This window comes from Mus caroli, chromosome 1 (assembly GCF_900094665.2).
Source record: "Mus caroli chromosome 1, CAROLI_EIJ_v1.1, whole genome shotgun sequence".
NCBI classification, from domain to species: domain Eukaryota; kingdom Metazoa; phylum Chordata; class Mammalia; order Rodentia; family Muridae; genus Mus; species Mus caroli.
In genome coordinates this window covers 153,374,127-153,395,780 of record NC_034570.1, presented here as the reverse complement: position 1 = coordinate 153,395,780, position 21,654 = coordinate 153,374,127, and the positions used below count along the sequence as shown (strand labels likewise).

Below are 21,654 nucleotides of genomic sequence, written 5' to 3'. Positions count from 1 at the left end.
GCACACAGGAGAGAGAGCACACAGGAGAGAGAGCACACAGGAGAGAGAGCACACAGGAGAGAGAGCACACAGGAGAGAGAGCACACAGGAGAGAGTACACAGCAGAGAGAGCACACAGGAGAGGGAGCACACAGGAGGGAGCACACAGGAGAGAGCACACAGGAGAGAGAGCACACAGGAGAGAGCACACAGGAGAGAGCACACAGGAGAGAGAGCACACAGGAGAGGGAGCACACAGGAGAGGGAGCACACAGGAGAGGGAGCACACAGGAGAGGGAGCACACAGGAGGGAGCACAGTGAGCCAAACTGAAGCAAAGAGGCAAGAAGTTGAAAGAGTATTCACACCACCAGACCAGTAGCCTGGGTTCTTACTGGAAAATATAGCCGTCTCTTTAGGGTGGAAAGGGTGTGAGGTAGGAAAGAGAATTAGGGAATTAAAAAATAAAGACAGTCCTTTTAAAAGAGAACCATGTGCGAGAGGACTGGGAGGGAGCTCAGTGGGTAAAGTATTTGCTATACAATCATGAAACCCTGAGTTTAGAACCCCAGTACCCATGAGTAATGCTGGTTGTGGCGACTCAAGCTTGTATCCCCAGTGCCAGGAGGCAGAGACAGGAGAGGCTTGGTCCATTAGTGACCTCCATGTTCAGAGAGAGTCGGGGTCTAAAAAAAATAAGAAGGAGAGTAATAGACAACATAGAACTATGTACTCCACCTCTCTCTGTCTCTCTCTGTCTCTGTCTCTCTGTCTCTGTCTCTCTCTTTTTCTCTCATTCTTTGTCACACACACACACACACACACACACACATATATACACACAGGAAATGTGATAGAGCCAAGGGGGGCGGGGGGGGGGGAACTAACAAGATTATCTAGCAGCTGTCATGTCAAAATGGTACCCAGACACCAAAACATTTCATCTCTATGACTTCATTTATAAAATGAAACCAACTTTGAAAACCAGGTTAATACTGAGTTTCCAAGGGTTTGGATTATGGAAATCTTCACCACCACCATCATCTATCAGCCTGGAGGCACCTCTGCAATACCTTGACAGTCCTTCAACTAGGCAACCTTGAAGGTGTCCTCCAGCAACAGCATGCTAGGACTCTCCCAAGATATTCATTTGCCCTCCTTCCCCAACATACACATAGACCACCACCACCACCATCATCACCACCATCAACACCACCATCATCACCAACAGCAAAGATCAGCTCAAAAATATCTTGGGATCTAAAGTAGGTAAGGTACCCCAATCAAAGCCAAAGAATTAAGGCAGCTTCTATTTTCAAATAGAAAGAGGGCATGAATATTATAGAGATTATGAGCTACTTTATTTAATTGACCACTAGCAGGACCATGACTCTAGTCTCCAAGCTAACACAGAAGACAAAGGTTTTGGTGAGAAAGTAAGGCCATCATTAACTGAGGCAAGGGAGAGGATGCAAATCACTAATAAACACACACACACACATACACACGCACACAGACACACACACACACACACACACATACACACACACACATACATACACACGCACACACACACATACACACACACATGCACACACACACATACACACACACACACCACACTGGTAAAGCCTCCTGATTGACTGTCACTCAAGTGAACAGAGATCAAGCATATGAAACACCTTTGTCACAGTGAACCTTCTTAGCCAACCAAGAGGGTGGAAGGGCTCACCACAGTAGCACTATTGGTTAATGGACTCAGTTATAAAATGATAGTTGCGAGTTAGGGGTTGGAACTCAGTTGCTAGATAACAGAACGCATGAAGCCCTGGGTTGGATCCTCAGAACCCAGCACAGCACAGTAGTCCACTCCAGGGACTTCAACACTCAGGAAGTAGAGGTAGGAGGATGAGAAGAAAATTCAAGGTCGTCTTCAGCTACATAGCAAGTAGGAGGCCGGACTGGGCTACCTAGGACCCTGTCCCCCAAAACAATAAAATAGTTGAAGGAAAAGAATTTGAGGGTTTGCTTTGCCACTAACAGTGACTATTGCTTTTATAGAATTTGACTATACAAAGGGAACTTGGGAAGCAGTCTTTAAGTAAAATCACACCAGCATTGTCTAATGAGGATTAACAGTACTGACTAACACACATCCTGTTTCCTCCTTCATGCCCTATGACAGATTTCAGGGCTTACTCCAGCCAAAGGATAATGCCCTTCTGTAGGTATATCAAGATCTTCACATACATCCTTCCATTCAGCAAATGTTAATTGATAACCTACTATACAGTTTCCCCCCATTTTTGTTTTCAGTAAGGAGACTGGAATATAAAAAATAGATCATTCTTCAGCTGTCACTTCCTTCGACTGGGTTAACTTAACCTTTAAAAAAAACATTTTAATGCATTAGTGTATGTGCATGTGTGTGTCATGTATAAGCATGGGTGCATGCGTGCCCCTGCACATGTATGGAGGTCAGAGCATTTCTTTGTGGAATTGGTTCTCTCCTTTCACCTTTACTTGGGTTCTAGGGATCAGGCTTGGGTCGCCAAGCTTGTGTGCTGTCCTCTCTCTGGCCCCTACAGTCAAAAATCCATGGTCTTGGTGGGTTTCCTGTTATTCATGTACTCTAACAATATTTATTGAATTTCTGTTATCCATGGTGGAGTACACTAGGCAGACCCCTCTCACACATCAGAGATTCTTGACTACAAAAGATTTTCCTCAAAGGTGTCTACAGCTCTCCTCCACACACCCAAGAGTGTGTAGACACTGTCCTGTCCTTCAGGGAGAGCGCCTCTCACAAAGAAGCAGTGTGTGATACAGTGATGTCCGCCCCCTCCTACTTCCCCTCACCCCTGACTGATTTCCATAGTGTCTGCCCCAGTGTGCACTGCCACCAACAATCAGGGAGTGTTCCCCTTTCCCCACATCTATGCCTATATTTCTGTCACCTGCTTTACCTTTACGTTGAATCTTAGCCATTTTGGCTGAGATCAGATAGCATCTACAAATTTTTATTTTTATTTCCCTGATGCCTAAGGATGTTGACCATTTTGTTTTTTGTTTTGTTTTGTTTTGGTTTGGTTTGGTTTGGTTTGGTTTGGTTTGGTTTGGTTTTTCGAGACAGGGTTTCTCTGTGTAGCCCTGACTCTCCTGGAACTCACTTTGCAGACCAGGCTGGCCTCGAACTCAGAAATCCACCAGCCTCTGCCTCCCGAGTGCTGGGATTAAAGGCGTGCACCACCACGCCCCGCACTGTTGACCATTTTTTTAAATGTTCCTCCAATATTTGAATTTCCCGCTTTTGTGAATTCTCTGTTTAGTTCCATGCCCGATCCTCCTTTTTGCTTTTATTATTTTTTTGTTATTTGAAACAACTTTTATACTTAAATATATTTTGATTATATTCTTCTCCTTTCCCAGGTCCTTTCAGATTCTTTCTCCCTCCCTACCCACCCAACTTTTAAGTTCTTTCTCAGAATGAGATGAGAAAGACTTTTGACCCATAGCTCTTCTGCTGCCAGCAGCTGTCCTGAAGTGTCTCCCCGATATCATGGCTAATCATTAACGTTAACAAAAAGCTTAGCAAAGCTGTTGCAGGCACCTTTGACACTTTAACCAGGGGTATGAATACCACTGTCCCTCCATACAGATGGAAAAACTGAGACCAGGAGGATTGAAGAAAATTCCAAAGATTGCCCAATAAAAAGACCTCAAATATGGATCTAGACAGTCTGCCCCTATGCTGTGAAGACACACCACACACTTCTACTATTTCACAGTTCAAAAGTCAGGCAAACACTGAGTTGTACACAGTCCTACTAAGTGCCCCAATGGGTTGTGGTGGCAATCCCACTGTGCTGCCAAATCAAAGAGGACCAGAAACCCTAGACCCTCCATTCCTCTCTGTCCCTTTCTCCAAAGCCAATCTCCCCCTAATACCTTTCATTTGTTTTCTCACTTCATAAGAACTAAACCGTTTTCCTAAATGACCCCACCAATTCTCAGCAGGCATATACTGTGGGAGTCCACATCAAGTACCAGGGCACCGAAAAGAGGTACACAAGATTTGCTGACACTGCTTGGGACCAGGGGGTGCAGGTGGAGGTGGGGTTGTCTGGAGACAGGTCCAGAGGGTCTGGAAATTATTGGGAATGATTGGGAATCATTGAGGTAAATTCTGGGAGGAGTGGTCCAAGACCCACAAATAGCATTGAGAGATAACATGGACTCTTGCTCTTACACATGTGTTCAATACTCAAACCTTGGTGTTTATACAGGAGAAGCAATGGGTTGGAAGAAAGAGAGAAGGGAGCAGAGTCCACCTTGGATTCTGCCCTAAAGGCTAAGCTGTCTCTCTGTGGCTAACATCTGTGATCGATTATTTCACAAAAGGCTTTAGTGTTTCCTGGAAACTTCTCTTTCTGCCTTTACAAGCCTTTTCTAAGTTTTGCAAAATAAAGGACTTCTCCACCCCCACCCTTCTAGTTTTGTTTGTTCACTTGGAGTAAGAGTTCATGGAATACAGGGTAGCTTGGCTTATTTAGCTCCCTCGGGCCCTCATTACTCTCTGATGTGTAGACACACCATTATAATGCTGTAACTTTGGGGACTATTTCTATGAAAATCCTCACAAAATGTGTTATCTCTCCCCACTCTGTTAAAGAGTGTGAGTGATGTTCTCTCTGTCTCTCTGTCTCTCTCTCTCTCTGTCTCTCTGTCTCTGTGTGTGTGTGTGTGTGTGTGTGTGTGTGTGTGTGTCTCCCCTCTCTCTGTGTTTGTGTGTGTGTGCACTCAGGCATGCGTGAATTACCTTTTCTGAAACTTGTCTTTACTAGCAATAATGTAGTTGTGAAGTTAATGGAAGCCAGAGACACATGAGAGATTTTGCTTCTTACACAAATTGATCCCCAAATGTTTCCAATGTTTTTTCTGCTGACAATGCAGCTTCTCCACTCCTCAGGACTTTAGCTCTTTGTAGGACTGTTCTTATTCCTGTAGCTCACAGGGAAACTCATTGCTGTTTGGAGTAAATCAAACCAACTTTATATTTAGCACCCATGCTCACCATCAGCTTCAGGGATCTTCCTAAATGCGTGTGAATACAGACTGTTTCTAATCGTTTGGATGGCACAAAGGCATGCTAGTTAAAATGAGAGATTTTAAAGCCTTATTAGTTCAAAGTATTCTGTTTAAAAACTGCTATCCAACGTGAAACAAATAATGCTATATTTTTAAAATATAGTTCTCTCTCTCACTCACTCACTCACTCTTCCCATGTCATCCCTCACTCCCTCTCAAATTGGTATCCATTTTTATTATTGTTGCATACATAATATACATAGCTAAGTATAGAAATACAACCTGTTAAGCCCATTTAGTGTGGCTTTCCACTTTGTCTTGAGTAATCAGTTAAGGGTCTGGACCCTGGGCAGGGCTACCTCTCCCTCTCTCAGCAGCATCGATTGCTGTGGTTCTTCATCCACATGTGACACCCTGAGGTGTCCCTTCTGCATTAGCAGGTCCATTGACATTATCATTCAGGTCTTGTTTTAAGCAAAGTGAAGCTGTCAGGTGCAGGGTCACATACCAGGTTACAATCAGCGCGATATGGCCAGTAACATTGATTTTTTTAATCATATTTAATTTATTATGTATGACTGATATACATTTTGCCCATACTTAGAATCATATACTTTATGGGGACAGAGTGAGCCTACCCATATGAAAGGTTTATATTCATGTTCCCACTTATTTGTATAAAACAAAATAACTAGAAACTATATGTGTGTGTAGATAGATAGATAGATAGATAGATAGATAGATAGATAGATAGATAGTGTGTGTGTGTGTGTGTGTGTGTGTGTGTATAAGCAAGTCTTGTTTATCCAAGCCAGTGTCCAGGATTTGGCCCATTTGTTTTTATACTTTACTGTGATGCTGCATGCATGTGAGTTCATCCCAGACTTATTTGGTGCCATGTCATGACTAAAGTAGTGATTGTGGTCAAGCAGTTTACACTGGGCCCAGTGTTGATCATTTCCCAAATGTAAATCCTACTTTAAAAGTGATAAGTAGTCTATATTATATTGATTACCTAAAACTCAACCAATGTTTGAGACTTCAAAAATGTTAACATCCATTTTGTGTGTGTGGATATCTGTGTGTATCTATGTGTATCTGTGTGTGTGTGTGTGTGTGTGTGTGTGTGTGTGTGTGTACACTCATGAGTATGCACTGTTTTTACAGGAACATGTTGAAGAAGGGAGAGCCAGTCTTTACAACTCTGTGGTTTCTAACAGCAGCAAGGAGATGTCTTGCTACCCAGATTTCCCTTTTCCAGAAGACTATCCGAACTTTGTGCCAAATTCTCTATTCCTGGAATATCTCAAACTCTATGCAACCCAGTTCAACCTTCAGAGATGCATTTATTTCAATGTAAGTTATAAACATCAATTAGCAGTCAGGAAGTTTTCTTTTACTTGTCTCCTCTTTACCTCTCTCTAGCACAGCCCTGAGTTCTGTAGATGAACTATAGAACTGGTAAGAGTAATGAGGCCTTTGCACAAGACAGAATGGCTAATACAAATGTAGAAGCCCTAGAGGCATTTGGCATATTATATACCAAACAGTAAGGCCAGTCGGAAAGACCTAAGAAACCCAACTTCTCTGATTTTTTTTTCCTTAAGAAAGAGAGCAACACCTCCTGGTTAGTGGGAAATTTTTGCTTTTAAGTTTGACCTGTATAAGTTTATTTTTATAAACATCTTGAGGCTCAAGGTCAAGTGCTTAACTAACATGTCATATTTGAAGACATAGATTTGATTTATTGACACAATCAAGCAGTCAGAACTTAATGCTCATTTACATATATGTTCAATGAAAACAAAGAAATATATTATTTGAACCTTAGACTGTTCCCAAATAATTCCAGTTATAAGGTTAGCAGCCAGTCTCTAGAGGTAGGTATACTTCAACAATGCTTTATCTAAGACTTTTTATGAGCTTAGATACATATAATCACATTTTTGTTTTCAATGATATATAATCTTTGTCTCTATTTAAGTAACTATTGTTAAAGAATGTTCTCTATGAAAAACAAGGTTGCCCAACAGAAAGAATAATTTTCAGGCCTCATCAGAAGCCTGGGATATAATAATGAGATTTGGAGTATAGTGTTTACTTAACATGACACATATGAAGACCTGGATTTGATTCCCAGGACACAATCAGTAAATCAGAACTTAATTCTCATTTGCATATGTGCATTCAATAGAAACAAAAAAAAAATAGATTATTTGAACCTTGAACTACCCCCAAGGTTCTAGCACTTCCAGTGAGAATTCAAGCAAATTTCTCATACTCTTTGTTTTTTACTTTTCCAAACATAGAAGCCTTCTATCCAATGAATCTTGTTTGATTTGGTACCCTGATTAGGATTCTAGGGTTCTGTTCATTAAGTATAATTGTTCTCTCTATTCTAGATGCTTTAAAATGTCCACTAGTGTATCATCCAGCAAGCCCTGAAAAGGAACCTTGTGGCTGCTAATCCTGTCTGTGATTCTTTTCAGACCAAAGTGTGCAGTATAACAAAACGCCCGGATTTTGCTGTCTCTGGACAGTGGGAAGTGGTCACTGTCACAAAAGGGAAGCAAAACTCAGCCATCTTTGATGCTGTCATGGTCTGCACTGGTTTTCTAACTAACCCACATCTGCCCCTGGATTGCTTTCCAGGTACAGAATTTTCTACAGATTACTTTGAATTGTCTCAAGGGACCCATCCAGATACCTGGTTAGTCCCAGGATGAACTCTTGTGGATTGTCCATTAAACAGTTAAAATTGTGTCACAACAATTTTTTCTAAGCAGTACTTTTCCTAGCCAGTTTTGGGTTTTCAGGGAAATTATGAATGCAGATGAGAATAATGGATAAGCAGTTTTATGCTTCACTGAGATTTACTGTTCCTTAAGTGACAGGCAATACTTAGGCTTCTGAAATGTGGGGTGGTTACACAAGGTATTCACCTCAACAGCTGCTTCTCGTTGCTAAATTTGTGTTTAAAGAACACACAAAAAGAACAGTGTTGGAATAACAGAATGAGAGACATGATTTGTGCTTGCTTGCTTGCTTGCTTGCCTCCTTCAGAGTCGGCAAGTGAGAGCTTCCTGGCACTGGAACAACTGGGAAAAGAGTCCTAGGATGCAAGCTAAGACATTGTTAGGACTCAGTTCACTTACCTGGCTTTTGCAACCATAATTCATGTTACTCTATGCCAAATTTCAGCAGAGAAATAGAAAATTTGATGATTTGAAAGTTTATTTCACCTACAGTACGCTTTCAAAAGTTAGGACCAGGAATTTTTCTCTAGATCATTTAGACATGGCCTAAAGGGATTCTTCTATCTTACATTAAACTCATCTACTCTCACTCAGCCCAGGTCAGACTAGGGTAAGTCTAACTTGAAAACTTCCCTACAACAGAAAATCTAATTTAAACCTCTTCCCAACACAGGAAGCTTTGCTAAGCAATCCAAGCCTGGGCCACCAAGATGTCTCAGCAGAAAAATGTGCTTTCTGCAGAGCCTGATGATCTAAGTTCAATACCCAGGTCTCAGACAGAAGAAACTAGAACACAAGTTGTCCTCTGACATCTATACACATGTGATGTCACCCAAGTGTACACACACACACACACACACACACACACTAAAACAAGCAAAGACTCCAAACTTCTGCTTGAACACATTCAGTAGTGGACTCCCATCAGTCCTCTGGAGACAGAACACTTCCAGTTCTTGTCTAGAGATCAAAGCCTTGAAAAGCCAGCTAGCCACTCAAAACTCTCTAAAGGAACTCTTGGTATAAAATTGCCCCCAAGAACCCAGAAAGCTCCAAAAGATCAAAAAAAAACTCAGTACATTACAGTAAGTGCTGATAATACTGAAGTGAATACCACATGTACCTCTCATTAAAGGCACGAATGGGGTTTTATGGAGTTTAGTGGAGGACTCACAGTCTACATAAAAGACAAAATAATAGAAGTACTCAAAACTTGGAGATGCAGTCCTGGATCTGCCCCGGGAGCCACATCAGAAGTCATGCCAGGTTAAGATAGAACACACTGAAGGCATTCAAGTCGCTGTGTTTGGTTTGAACTTGATAAGCTGTCAATCTGAAAAGCACAATCTAAGCCATATGGCTCATCAGCTAATAGTCTTTGGCCTCTTCCCTCTCCTTTCTAAGCCTCTGGGAGTGGAGAGTTGCCAACAAATTGAAGAACTCAGTTTACTCTACCCAAATGTGTATGTTACACAATCAAGTGAAGAGGGCTGTCCAAAGCCTATAGCCCTTAATATCATTCTCACTGGGCACTAGCAATTTGAGAACCCTGGTTCCATGATTGTCAAAGAGGCTCTGAGCTCTAAGACTGATTCTGACTTTAAATGGGTACCTTATAACCATCTCCTCCCTGCTTTGGAATGGCCATGAACCATGACAAAAATTTAAGTTCAGTGAAGATATTCAAGTTATTTATTAGAGGTTCTGAATGCAATTCCAAAGGTAGAGTTCCCAAGAATCTTTGTAAAAATAATAATTATCACAATTGGATTGAGTATGCCATTTCCCCCCAAATAACTAGTTTTATTTCTTTAGTTACATAAATTGTGGCATTCTCCATGAGATCCAGCTGTAAGGCATTTTCTCAATTAGTGATCAAGGGTGGGAGGGCCCATTGTGGGCGGTAACATCCCTGGGCTTGTAGTCTTGGGTTCTATAAGAAAGCAAGCTGAGCAAGCCAGTAAGTAACATCCCTCCATGGCCTCTGCATCAGCTCCTGCTTCCGGACTTACTTGTGTTTGAGTCCTGACTTCCTTTAGTGATGAACAACAGTATGGAAAGTATAAGTTGAATAAACCCTTTTCTCCTCAAAAAAAAAAATAAATAAATAAAATAAAATAAATTGTGGCATTTAGTACCACAATCATATTCACCTACTGTAAATTCTTATTCTGACCTCCTGTAAGGTAAGAGAAGGTATTGATCCATAGGAGACTCACACACGTGGTCTCTCATTTTTGTCCATTTGTAACCCAAATATCCTGAGTCAGAGATATTGTAGGGTAGGTAACTTATGGATCTAGAGATAACTCTATGGTCTATTTTGAGTCTTTCCAGTTGTCCTTTCCTTGAAAGGTCTCTGAATTATATGGCATTCCTGAACTAAGAGTTAATACTTGAATTTGGTTTTTAAAAAAAAAAATCTGCACCAAATACGAAATGATCTTAGTTGTGATTAGGTTTTGACCAGGATTCCTGCTAAAGTGTGAATGATTCAGTGTGAACTACAGCGCCACCTGTTTGTAAGACAAGCACTTCCTGCAGTCACCCATACTTAAGAGCCTAGCTGCTTCTCCTCATTCTACAAAAGTCAGGGTCTCTGACTTCTGATTGTGAAATATACTTGAGAGGATTTTTCAAAATCTTTCTGTTTGCATTTGATGTCTCAATGGGATTCGGCAACAACTGCCTATCCAGTGAGCCCAGGAGATGTGACCCTGGTGTTGCACACACAACCCTTTTTCCTAGGAGCTAACTCTGACTCAGCAAACTCAGCCTGAGCTGTGGACTGTCAGCAAACACCTTCATTGTATAAGAATCTTTGTGAACAGGGGGTCCATGGCTTATTGATATCATTTCTCTATATCATCTAGCACAATGCCTGGCACGTTGCGAGGGTCCCCAGAAATTTTGTTGAATAAAATCAGCGATTCACTTCTCTGTTCTTGCTCCCATTTACCAAAAGTTCCACAGCATAAATAATCACCTCACAACCAGAACATTACCTCCCCATTGACATCCATCACCCTTGACTCCTCACACTTGTGTGCAGTATGCCTTATGTCACAGTATTTCAGCTTAGTAGTTAATCATTTAGTAAGTAAAACAAAACGGCCGTCTAATGAGATCCTTGATCCCCTTTACCCATAATTAGATTAAGTGATTAAGGAAATAATTGCTAGATAACATTTTGTAAAGTTGTGCATTTGTACTTTAGATTTTCTCAAACTAGAGCATCCTGGTATTATTAAATTACACATATATGCATATATGTGTACATATATTAACTAGATCATGTAAATAACAGCTAAATCATCACCATTATCAGCTGAAAAATATTTATGCTCCACCCACTGATTTTATAAGTTCTCTATGTGGCTTTGTTTTCTCTACAGGTATACTAACTTTTAAGGGGGAGTACTTCCACAGCCGACAGTATAAACATCCAGACATATTTAAGGACAAGCGAGTCCTTGTGGTTGGAATGGGGAATTCTGGCACAGATATTGCCGTGGAGGCCAGCCACTTAGCAAAAAAGGTACCATTCTCAATGTTGCCTAGTAAAACCTCCATCTTAACATGCATGCCTCTGCTAAACAGGGTTTGAAATTATGATAAATGTTAAAAGATTAAATATGCCCAGCAGAAAACACATTTTGGGGGGATGGGGTCTCGTAGCATCTCACTTTGTCAACCTAGCTGGCCTACTAGTCAATATGTAGATAATCCTGGCCTTAAAATTGTAAGAATCTCCTGTTTCTGCCTCCCAAGTGCTGGAGTGTTGTGGATAGCCCTGGTCTTGTATCTTGATGCTAATTCCTCTTTGGGCTATCCTCAACACTGGAGTTATGTCACCAGATCCAGCTAACAACAGATTTTTGAAGGACTTATGGGTTGATTTGAGCAAGGTCTCATAACATTCAGGCTAGCCTGGAACTTGCTGTCTTCGTGATGATGATTGTGAACTCCTAGTGCCCTTACTCCTTGAGTGCTACAATTACAGATGTGCATAATCGTGCCCAGATTCGTGTTTACTGTCACATGATCTACTATGAATTCCAGTTGTCACCTTTTCTCCAAGACTAGCTTCTCTAACATTTAATTTTGCCACGTGTCATCCAACCAGAGCTGCAGGTCACATGTTTTCTTCACTCAGTCCCATGGGTCCCTCAGGCCTGGCAACTCTTCCTTGCTAACATCTCTCATCTACCCTTCTCTTTCTTTAGTTACTATGCTCCCAGGTTCCTACCAACTAATGCTGAGCCTGCTTCCTTGTCTCCTAAAAAAAAAAACAAAAAAACAAAAACAAAAACAAAAAACTGTAGAAACAGTTAATATTTATATTACTTGCTCGTTGCCAAATACTGTACTAGATGATCCTTGATCCATTACTTCAGTCACCAAAACACACTGCTCATACCCCTCACTACAGACAGGAAACCAGGAATGACAGAAGTAAGAAGCCAAAAGCCAAGACTCAAAGTCTATGAGTTAGGAAACTCTGCCCTTCATCCCAACAGCCCCATTCACAGTCCACTCTCCCACTCTTAACAAACTATTCAACTCTAGCTGCATATGTATCAGAAGATGGCCTAGTCGGCCATCAGTGGAAAGAGAGGCCCATTGGTCGTGCAGACCTTATATGCCTCAGTACAGGGGAACGCCAGGGCCAAGAGGTAGGAGTGGGTGGGTGGGGGAGTGGGTGTGAGAGGGTGTGGGGGACTTTTGGGATAGCATTGGAAATGTAAATGAAATAAATACCTAATTTTAAAAAAGAAAAAGAAAAAAAAAGAATATTAAAGGGAAAAAAAAGCCTATTCAAACTATCAACAAACTCTTGGAAGAGCCACAGTGATAGTTTGCATTCTAATGCTATGATAAACACACAATCAAAAGCCATTTAGGGGAGGAAATGATTATTTGGCTTATGCTTCCAGGTCCATCAGTGATGGAAGTCAAGAAACAAACCATAGAGGAATGCTGCTTACTGCCTCTCTGGTTCATGCCCAGCCAGCTTTCTTACACAAGCCAGGCCCACCTGTCCATCCAAGGATAATGACATTGCCCACAATGGGCTGGGACCTCCCACATTCATCATCAGTCAGGACAGACATGGCCACAGGCCAATCCAATTTTGAGAGTTCGTTAGTTGAGGTTCCCTCTCACTGGATACCTTGGATTATATCAAGTTGATAATAAAAACTAACCTGCACACACACCTGACCTCACATGGCATCCTCAGTTTGAAACCCTAGTGGATTCCCATTGTTTGAAGGAAAATAATAAATTGAGAATGCACTAGCCCTGCATCCTAGAGCACTCCATAATCTGGGTCAAATCTGCCATTTGCATTCATACTTAAGAGCTGCTTTGGGCCTTTCCACTTCCTTATATTTAATCCCTTTTTTTTTTTTTTTTTTGGCTTTTCGAGACAGGGTTTCTCTGTGTAGCCCTGGCTGTCCCAGAACTCACTTTGTAGACCAGGCTGGCCTCGAACTCAGAAATCTGCCTGCCTCTGCCTCCCAAGTGCTGGGATTAAAGGCGTGCACCACCATGCCCGGCCCTTAATTCCTCTTTGCAGACCCACCCACAATGACCTTTCTCTTATATTGTAAAATACATGTACACTTGGTACATGGTGTCCCTTCCCTACTCAGAATGTGTCAAACGCTGTGCCAGGTCCGAAGATCCACTGTCATGGAACATGAGAACATAAGGGAATCGGATGCCAGACAAATAATTACGGAAAAAAGTATGAAGAAAGAGGATGGGGGTGTCATTTTGCAATCCCTTTCTATTACTTTAGAAAGATGAATTGATGAATGATCCATTCACTAAAACATTGGTTAATTGATTTGAAAATACATAGCAATTTGATGGCATTGTTCTGAATAAAAAGAAAGGCAGTCCTGAAATAAAACTTATAAGGGTCAGTCTTCACATGTAACATTGTTTCTTTCTCTGATTATCTAGAAATTCCTGTAATTAAAAAAAAGTTTATCTTATCATTTCTGAATTTAAAAAGAAATGTTTCCTTTGGTTTAAAGCAGAATTAGTGTCTACTATTCTAATCACAACACAGGCAGTCAATAGCTCACAAATCAGAGCCTCTTACCACCTTTCCCATGCTTTGTCCTCTGGTCTATGTGGTTACAAAGTTATGCAAAAATAACAACATTGGCTGCAGCCTTTCTGCCCCATTCTCATAGGAGAAAAAGCAATCTGTTAAGTCTGTTTGTATCAGCAAAATAACAGATTTGGTAGCCAAATGTTTTGCTTTCTGAACAGTTTTCCAGGAAATTACTTACTGTGTGGGTATCAAAACACTACTATCTTAGCTTAATCAGCTATCTGGTAAATGAGCATGGCCAAACAGCCAATGTGGCTGAGGGAAAAAGGCAGCTGGAGGGACGGAAGGAAGCAAGGGAGGGAGGGAGGGAGGGAGGGAGGAAAGAGGAGGATGGAGGGGGAGAGGGAGGAAGGAGGGAAGAGAAGGAGGGAAGGGAAGAGAAGGAGGGAGGGAGGGAAGGAGGGAAGGAGGGAGGAAGGAAGGAAATGCTGAAATTAATACTTTAACAAATTGTACTGCCAATCAAAGTAGTACCTGTATTGATATCACCTTCGTTGACAACTCCCAATTTCCACCATGCCCTGTTCTTGTTGCCTACACCTTCGGTGAGTGTATAAAATTACAACTGTCTGTTGCGATCTCACCTGAGACTTAAAGCTCCAGGTAAGTTGCTCTAGTATCCCCAGCCCAGTAAACAATGGGTATTATCTAATAATAAAGCCCACGGTGTTTTAATACTCTGTATACTCAAAACTATTAGAAGAATCAAGGTTATCATGCCAGGTGTATACTTTTCATAATAGTAGACATCATTAGTCTTAACTTCTTGAAACTCTTTGGTTGCTTCTAGGTGTTCCTCAGCACTACCGGAGGGGCATGGGTGATCAGCCGAGTCTTTGATTCAGGGTACCCATGGGACATGATATTCATGACACGATTTCAGAACATGGTCAGAAATCTTCTCCCAACTCCAATTGTGAGTTGGTTGATATCAAAAAAGATGAACAGCTGGTTCAACCACGTGAATTACGGTGTGGCTCCAGAAGACAGGTAAACCTAACCAATTTGATGAAGGGTCTTAGAAGAAGGAGTCTTAACCTTTCTGATAGCACCCGCAAACAAGACAATGGCTGTGATGAACATTGAAAAGACCTCATAAACAAGTTTACTCACTAATAGGAGATAACTAGCAAGTGCTCAGTTGACAGGTATTTCACTTTGCCAACAAATCATTAAGGTAGGTATTACTATATTCTATTAGTGCAGAAAAACTAAGACACAAAGTTACTTGGACTAATCATTTTCCCTAGCTCTTGATTTCTATCTAACCTTTAGCTAAAACCTACAACTCATCCCATTAGCAAGAAACAAATGTCAGTTTGTCATTCACTAAGTTTAAACAATTGTATTCGAATTTTCTAGAGGAACAAAACTGATGTTTTTAATTTACACATATATAAATATATGTATTATATATATACACATGTATGCACACACACAAATATATGGAGATGTGTTAGAGTAGCTTTAAGACTCTGGTCCACATAGTCTAACCATACTGTCTATTGGTGGAAAGGCCAAGAATCCAGAAGTTATCCAGTCCACACAGTTGTATGTCTCCACTAGTCTTCGGTATATGGAGGAATCCCAAAGAAGTAGGCTCTAATACCAGAGAAGGAATGAACATGCCAGACAGAACAAAGGCAAGCAGGCAAAAAGAAAGCTTCTTAATTCCTGTCTTAATATAAGCTGCCACAAGAAGGTGTGGCCTGGATTTAAGATGGGTCTTCTGACCTCAAGTGATTCAATTAACTAGAAATTCCCTCACAAGGGTCCCCAGCGACTTGAGTTTTTAGTTAATTCCAGACGTGGTCAAGTTGACAACCAAGAATAGCCATCACAACAATGCAATTCATTGCCAGGTACACTGCAAATCCTCTCTGGTCTCCTCCAAATTTTGTTCTAGACCAATGTGGATGTACCCAAGACCACAATGGTGGTCAACAATGTCAACAATGGTTAATGTGGTCAGTCCTTTTTTATCTCTAAAACTGCCACAGACATACTTTCTCGTATTCCTTTTTGTTCCTCTGAAGTGTCAGTATCTGCCTTCTTCAGGGGCACAGTCTCTCTGTGTTTGCTTTCCTCTTAACACTTTTCTCTCGTTACAATCTTCATGTCTTTATTTCCCTCTTCTACCTCTAGGTCTCTCTAGAGCTCTAGCTCTTTCCACCAAAGCCTTTTCTATAAGTTTTATCTAGCCTGGCTGGTGGCTGACAGGACTAAAGAAATACAATTCCTAATTCCTACTCTCTTTGATATAGTCAGTCTTTTTCCATTTCCAAAATTTCCACATACAACTTTTTCATATGCCCTTTCATTCTACCAAAATGTCAAGATATGTATTTTTCAAATGAACAAAAGAAAGCCCCTAAGAACCATTTGACTTTCCCAGGCTCTGTTACATATCAACAAGCTTACTGCCCCCTTCTCCCATGCTGTTTCTATTTTACTGGGCTATAATCTCTTTCTGTGAATTCACGACAATCCATACACATGTTCAACTCATACCAAAGCAACTCAGGAAAGTATTTTCTCTCTGCTGAGAAAAAGGCACACTATAAAAGGATAAGGATGATGCTGTCTGTTCCTTTGGAACACAATGATAATTATTCTCTAGGAAGGGGAACTAGTGGGTCAAACCTTCTTGCCAGATGTGGGCTTCCCAGTTTGGGCTTTATAGTCCTTCAGCAGTCTGCTGTCCCTAGAAGGACCACAGTAGCTGAAAGCTGAAAATCAAGAGAAAGAGAAGCTGCCATAGGCTCTAGTTGTGCCTCAGCTCTTTTTTGTTGTTGTTGTTTGGGGTTTTTGTTTTGTTCTTTTTTTTTTTTTGAGATGGTCAAATTACTTTAATTAGCACATTCCTGTAGATGTCACTAGACCTTAAGACACTTCTAATATTTTCCTTCTCATTCATCTGAATTTTGCTAACAATGTTCAATGTGATCAGTACCAACCAGATACTGACATAACCCAGTTAAAATCAATACTAATGATATTTTTGCCTTAGAACAATATCAATTTGAAATAAACATAGCCTATCAAGGTATATTCAAAATATTTTTTCTACTCAAATTGCTTAGTAACACTGTGCAGGAGATCTTTGATAAACACGTTTTATAACCTTTAGATAGTGCTCATTCCTTTCAAAGGCTCTAGTCCAGCCACGAGAAGCATGAAAGGGATTACTGGCGCCAATGTTGACTTGCACATCTCTCTCTGCTCCTGATTTGTTTAGGACTCAGCTGAGAGAGCCTGTGCTAAATGATGAGCTCCCAGGCCGCATCATCACTGGGAAAGTGTTTATCAAGCCCAGCATCAAGGAGGTAAAGGAAAACTCTGTCGTGTTCAACAACACACCAAAGGAGGAGCCTATTGACATCATCGTCTTTGCCACTGGATACACTTTTGCGTTCCCCTTCCTCGATGAATCCGTAGTGAAAGTTGAGGATGGCCAGGCATCATTGTACAAGTACATCTTCCCTGCGCATCTGCCAAAACCAACTCTGGCTGTGATTGGCCTCATCAAGCCCCTGGGCTCCATGCTACCCACAGGAGAGACACAAGCTCGATGGGTTGTTCAGGTCCTAAAAGGTAACTGTGTGAGAAATATCTGGGCACATGTATAAAGTGGCTGTTTGCCATGTGAATCATAATAGTGGAAGTTAAAACTGGAATCCATTCAATATGACTTATTCTGGCACAGGGACATAACATCAGAGCACAGATGATGTCAGGGATTTTAAAAACACGTGCCTCCCTATTATTTGACTGAATTGAGTAGTTCAATAAAAATTAAAGATTCAGTCAATTAAATGGTATCAGTCAGTCAAACCAGCTGTGAAGTTCTGTCACATTAAGTAGCTAGTGAGATAGGCAAATACTCATCTTGTCAGTCAGCAACATTAGCATTAATGCCAGGAACACACCACCAGTCAACTCGGGCAGCTGACACTTTTGCACCAGTACAGGTAGGTAGCTGGGTACCAGAAAGATGAAAGGCAAGCAATGAGAAAGCAGCCATACCCATCGGCCAAAGCCTAGAGCTGAACTTAGATCTCATGGTCATAATGCCATTGTTTTCTAGGTGCAACTACATTACCACCACCAAGTGTCATGATGGAGGAAGTTAATGAACGGAAGAAAAACAAGCATAGCGGGTAAGCGAATTAATGGTATCCTTTTATGAGTGATAGTGAAATTGATGAAACAGTAAAGTGAAGATGAGCTAGCTCTACACTGCAAAGAGACCTGGCTAAAAAGAGAGCCTGTGTAAGGAGAGGGGAGGCAGACAGTTAAATTGAGGCATTTTTAAGTTCCTAGAACCATCTAGAGTTTGGGTTCTAGTCCTAGTGTAAGGAACCCTCACAGAGCAGATACATTATCCCACACCTTATCCACAATCAGCAGGCAGACTGTGTGCTTGGGGGGTTGGGGGGGGGAGGGAGTGTCCATTTACTCAACAGGTCTCTGCTGGCTTTATTATTTCATCCAAGTTGTTACTCTGAAGCAAGAATCAGTCAATCTTGCTCTGTGGAAACTAGTTTTTCATTTTCAAATAGCTGTTGAAGGTACAGATCTCACAATTTTTGCTAATTAGATAAAATTTAAACCGGGGTGACTATACGTGGCTTTGTTGCTACGCAGCCATGTGCATTTCTCAATGGCTGCTTCTGTGTTACCATGGAGACGTAGAAACAGAAGCCCTGTAATGGCCCTGAAAGTCATTCCATTCCCAGTGGGCCTTCTCCGGAGCTGCTTGTGATTGTACTCTGCTTTTCATGCCCACTCAAGGGACAAAGGGAAGGGAAGGGACATGGGCAACAAAGAAGAGACTCCTGGCCATCATCCACTATGTCTCCCAAGCAGCAAAAGCACCTCTGACTTTATCTGCTTCACTGTCTGAGAAGCCGTCTTCACTTAAAAGTCTAAAGGATTCTAGGGGGCAATTTTTATTTTTTTTAAAGAGGAAAGCATTCCAAAGCAAGAGCTAGGGGAATAACTCCGTTTTTAAAGTGCTTGATTTCCACCATGAAGATCTGAGTTGAGTCCCCAGAAAGCCATCTGTGCTGGTACAGGCTTGTAACCCCAGGCCTGAGAAAGCAGACTCCTAGGGCTCACTGGCTGGCCAGCCTAATCTACTTGGCAATTACCAGGACAACGAAAGACTCTGTTTTGAAAAGAGGAGGGAGGATAAGAAACAATGCCTCAGGTTGTCCTCTTGCCTCTGCACACATGTGCACACCTGTAGATATGCACCTTCTTACACAAATGCAGCCACATATATATGAACACACAAACCGTGTAAACACACACTAACAAATTAGCCAAATTTATTGACTCATGCCTGTAATCCCAGTAATTGAGAGACTGCTTCAAGTCTGAGGATTGCTGCAAGTCTGAGGCCAGTCTGGGATACATAGTGGAACTCTGTCGAGTCTGGGATAAAGAAGAGGGCTCTTTTTTTTTTTTAATGCTCCATTTTAATAACGTCCTTGTCTTATTCATAGAGTCTCAAATTCCAAACGTTGTTCTAGCTTTGTCTAAGAGTTAAGGTCCAAAATAATAAAAGCATTATAGATGTTTCTTCTCTTAAAAGGGGGTTGGGGTATGTGTATATGTGTGTGCCTGCCCCTCCAGCCCTTCAGAGCCCACAAAAGAACATCAGATTCCCTGGGGAGTTATAGGCAGTTATGAGCTCCCATGTGGGTGCTGGGAACCAAACTTGGGTCCTCTACAAGAGCAGCAAGAACTCTTAGCTGCTGAGCCATCTCTCTAGCCCTGATGGGTTTTTTTTCCCTTCATCCTCAGAGTAGAATATGGTTGTGTCTCATCAGACTCTTATGTAATGGATTACATTAGAACATAATGGATTACATTAGAATGGATTACATTAGTAGAATGGATACATTAGAACTAGTGGATAAAGTATAATCTTCTTATCACAAAAGCCACCCAGTGATTCTTAGGACTAACAGTAGCAGTCAGTACTGGAACTCAAGCAGGAAGGTCAGGAAGCAGGAGCTGATGCAGAGGCTTGAGTTCCACTCCTGCTTTCCTTTGGTGATGAACAGCAATGTGGAGATGTAAGCTAAATAAAACCTTTCCTCCCCAACTTGCTTCTAGGTCATGATGTTTGTGCAGGAATAGAAACCCTGACTAAGACAGTGACTCATGACTATAATCTCAAAAGGAGGGAGGCTGAGCAGGAAGATTGCAGTGAGTGAGAGTCCACCCTGGGCTATAGTTTGACACCTTGTCCCAAAGAAGCAACAAAAGAAATAGAAAGAGAGCATTGTAGATGCCCGTGTACATAATGGAAAACACAGTAAGCCATTCCCAATCTGGTGTCGGTCAGGGTTTGCTTTGAACAAAGACTACATTAATGTTTTCCAGGATTATTGTCATTGTGACTGTTGTTCCTTCTCTTCCCATTCTTCCTATTGGAAAGGTTTGGCTTGTGCTACTGCAAGGCTTTGCAAACAGATTATATAACATACATAGATGACCTCCTGACCTCTATCAACGCAAAACCGGATCTGCGGGCCATGCTCCTGACTGACCCACGACTGGCTCTGAGCATCTTCTTTGGCCCATGTACCCCTTACCATTTCCGCCTGACTGGTCCAGGAAAATGGGAAGGAGCCAGAAATGCCATCTTGACCCAGTGGGACCGAACAGTGAAAGTCACCAAAACTCGAACCGTACAAGAATCCCCATCTTCCTTTGAAACTTTGCTTAAACTCTTTAGTTTTCTGGCTTTGCTCATAGCTGTCTTCTTGATTTTCCTGTAAGTGAAAGATCTAACTGGCTTTTCAGATGTATGGAGTATAACATTCCAACTCCTCTAATGCAACAACTCTGTCTTCATAATCATAAACCATATCCAAAGAATGAAACCCTACCCCACCCCTTCCCGGCTCACCTCACTGGCAGCTTGGTATTGCTGGGTCTCTTGCAGCTCCATTAGGTTTAATGCCAGAAGATAAGGTCCAGCACTTTTGTTCACTTAAAATGTTGGAAGGGTCCAGGCCCCTTCTCAGGAAGAAGCTGCCCCCAGAGAATACTCTGAGCTTCTTTCGCCCTAAAAAAGCAATTTTCCTAGATCTTAATGAAAAGCCCAACCTTGTGGAATATTGGTCTACACTAAAATAGTTCTCTGTGTATTAGTTGACTACAAATAAAATGGAAGAGACAGCATGTACCAAGTGGTCTTTTGTACTCATTTTATTTTATTTTATTTTATTTTATGGACTGGGAGAAAAGATGAAAGGATGTGGACAGCTATGAATAAAGACAGTAAGATGGGTGAGTCCCAAAGAGTTCTCAAAGGAGTGTAAGTAGGCCTCCTGCTTCAACTGTCCTTTACCATGTTGCTTTAGGAAGTAATGAGGGCTGTCTCTTCTTAAGAGTCAGTCCTATTTTTTAATAAGGTTGAAAATGGGGTATAGAGCTAAACAGAGAGTTCTCAACCAAGACATATCAAATGGCTGAGAAGCACCTAAAGAAATGTTCAACATCCTTAGTCATCAGAGAAATGCAAATCAAAACAACCCTGAGATTCCACCGCACACCAGTCAGAATGGCTAAGATAAAAAAGTCAGGTGAGACGGGACCTGAGACTGCATTAGTTAGGGAAGCAGAAACCGGCCTGAGTAGGGCCACAGGCCTCATCCGGCCAGATCAGCACCGGGGTAGCTAG

The 21,654-nt window shown here is 41.6% G+C and overlaps 1 protein-coding gene across 2 annotated transcripts in view; it reads left to right on the top strand.

Annotated features, from left to right (window-relative positions):
• Positions 1-21,156, top strand: part of Fmo1 (flavin containing dimethylaniline monoxygenase 1) — a 32,795-nt gene extending 11,639 nt beyond the window's left edge. For both annotated transcript variants that reach the window (XM_021157252.2, XM_029476887.1), the window contains exons 3-9: positions 6,234-6,422; positions 7,556-7,718; positions 11,218-11,360; positions 14,743-14,942; positions 17,191-17,546; positions 18,040-18,112; positions 20,404-21,156. In XM_021157252.2, the coding sequence (XP_021012911.1) occupies positions 6,234-6,422; positions 7,556-7,718; positions 11,218-11,360; positions 14,743-14,942; positions 17,191-17,546; positions 18,040-18,112; positions 20,404-20,746 (1,467 nt within the window). In that variant the 3' untranslated portion in view covers positions 20,747-21,156. The remainder of the gene's footprint in view (positions 1-6,233; positions 6,423-7,555; positions 7,719-11,217; positions 11,361-14,742; positions 14,943-17,190; positions 17,547-18,039; positions 18,113-20,403) is intronic.
• Positions 21,157-21,654: the final 498 nt, after the last annotated feature.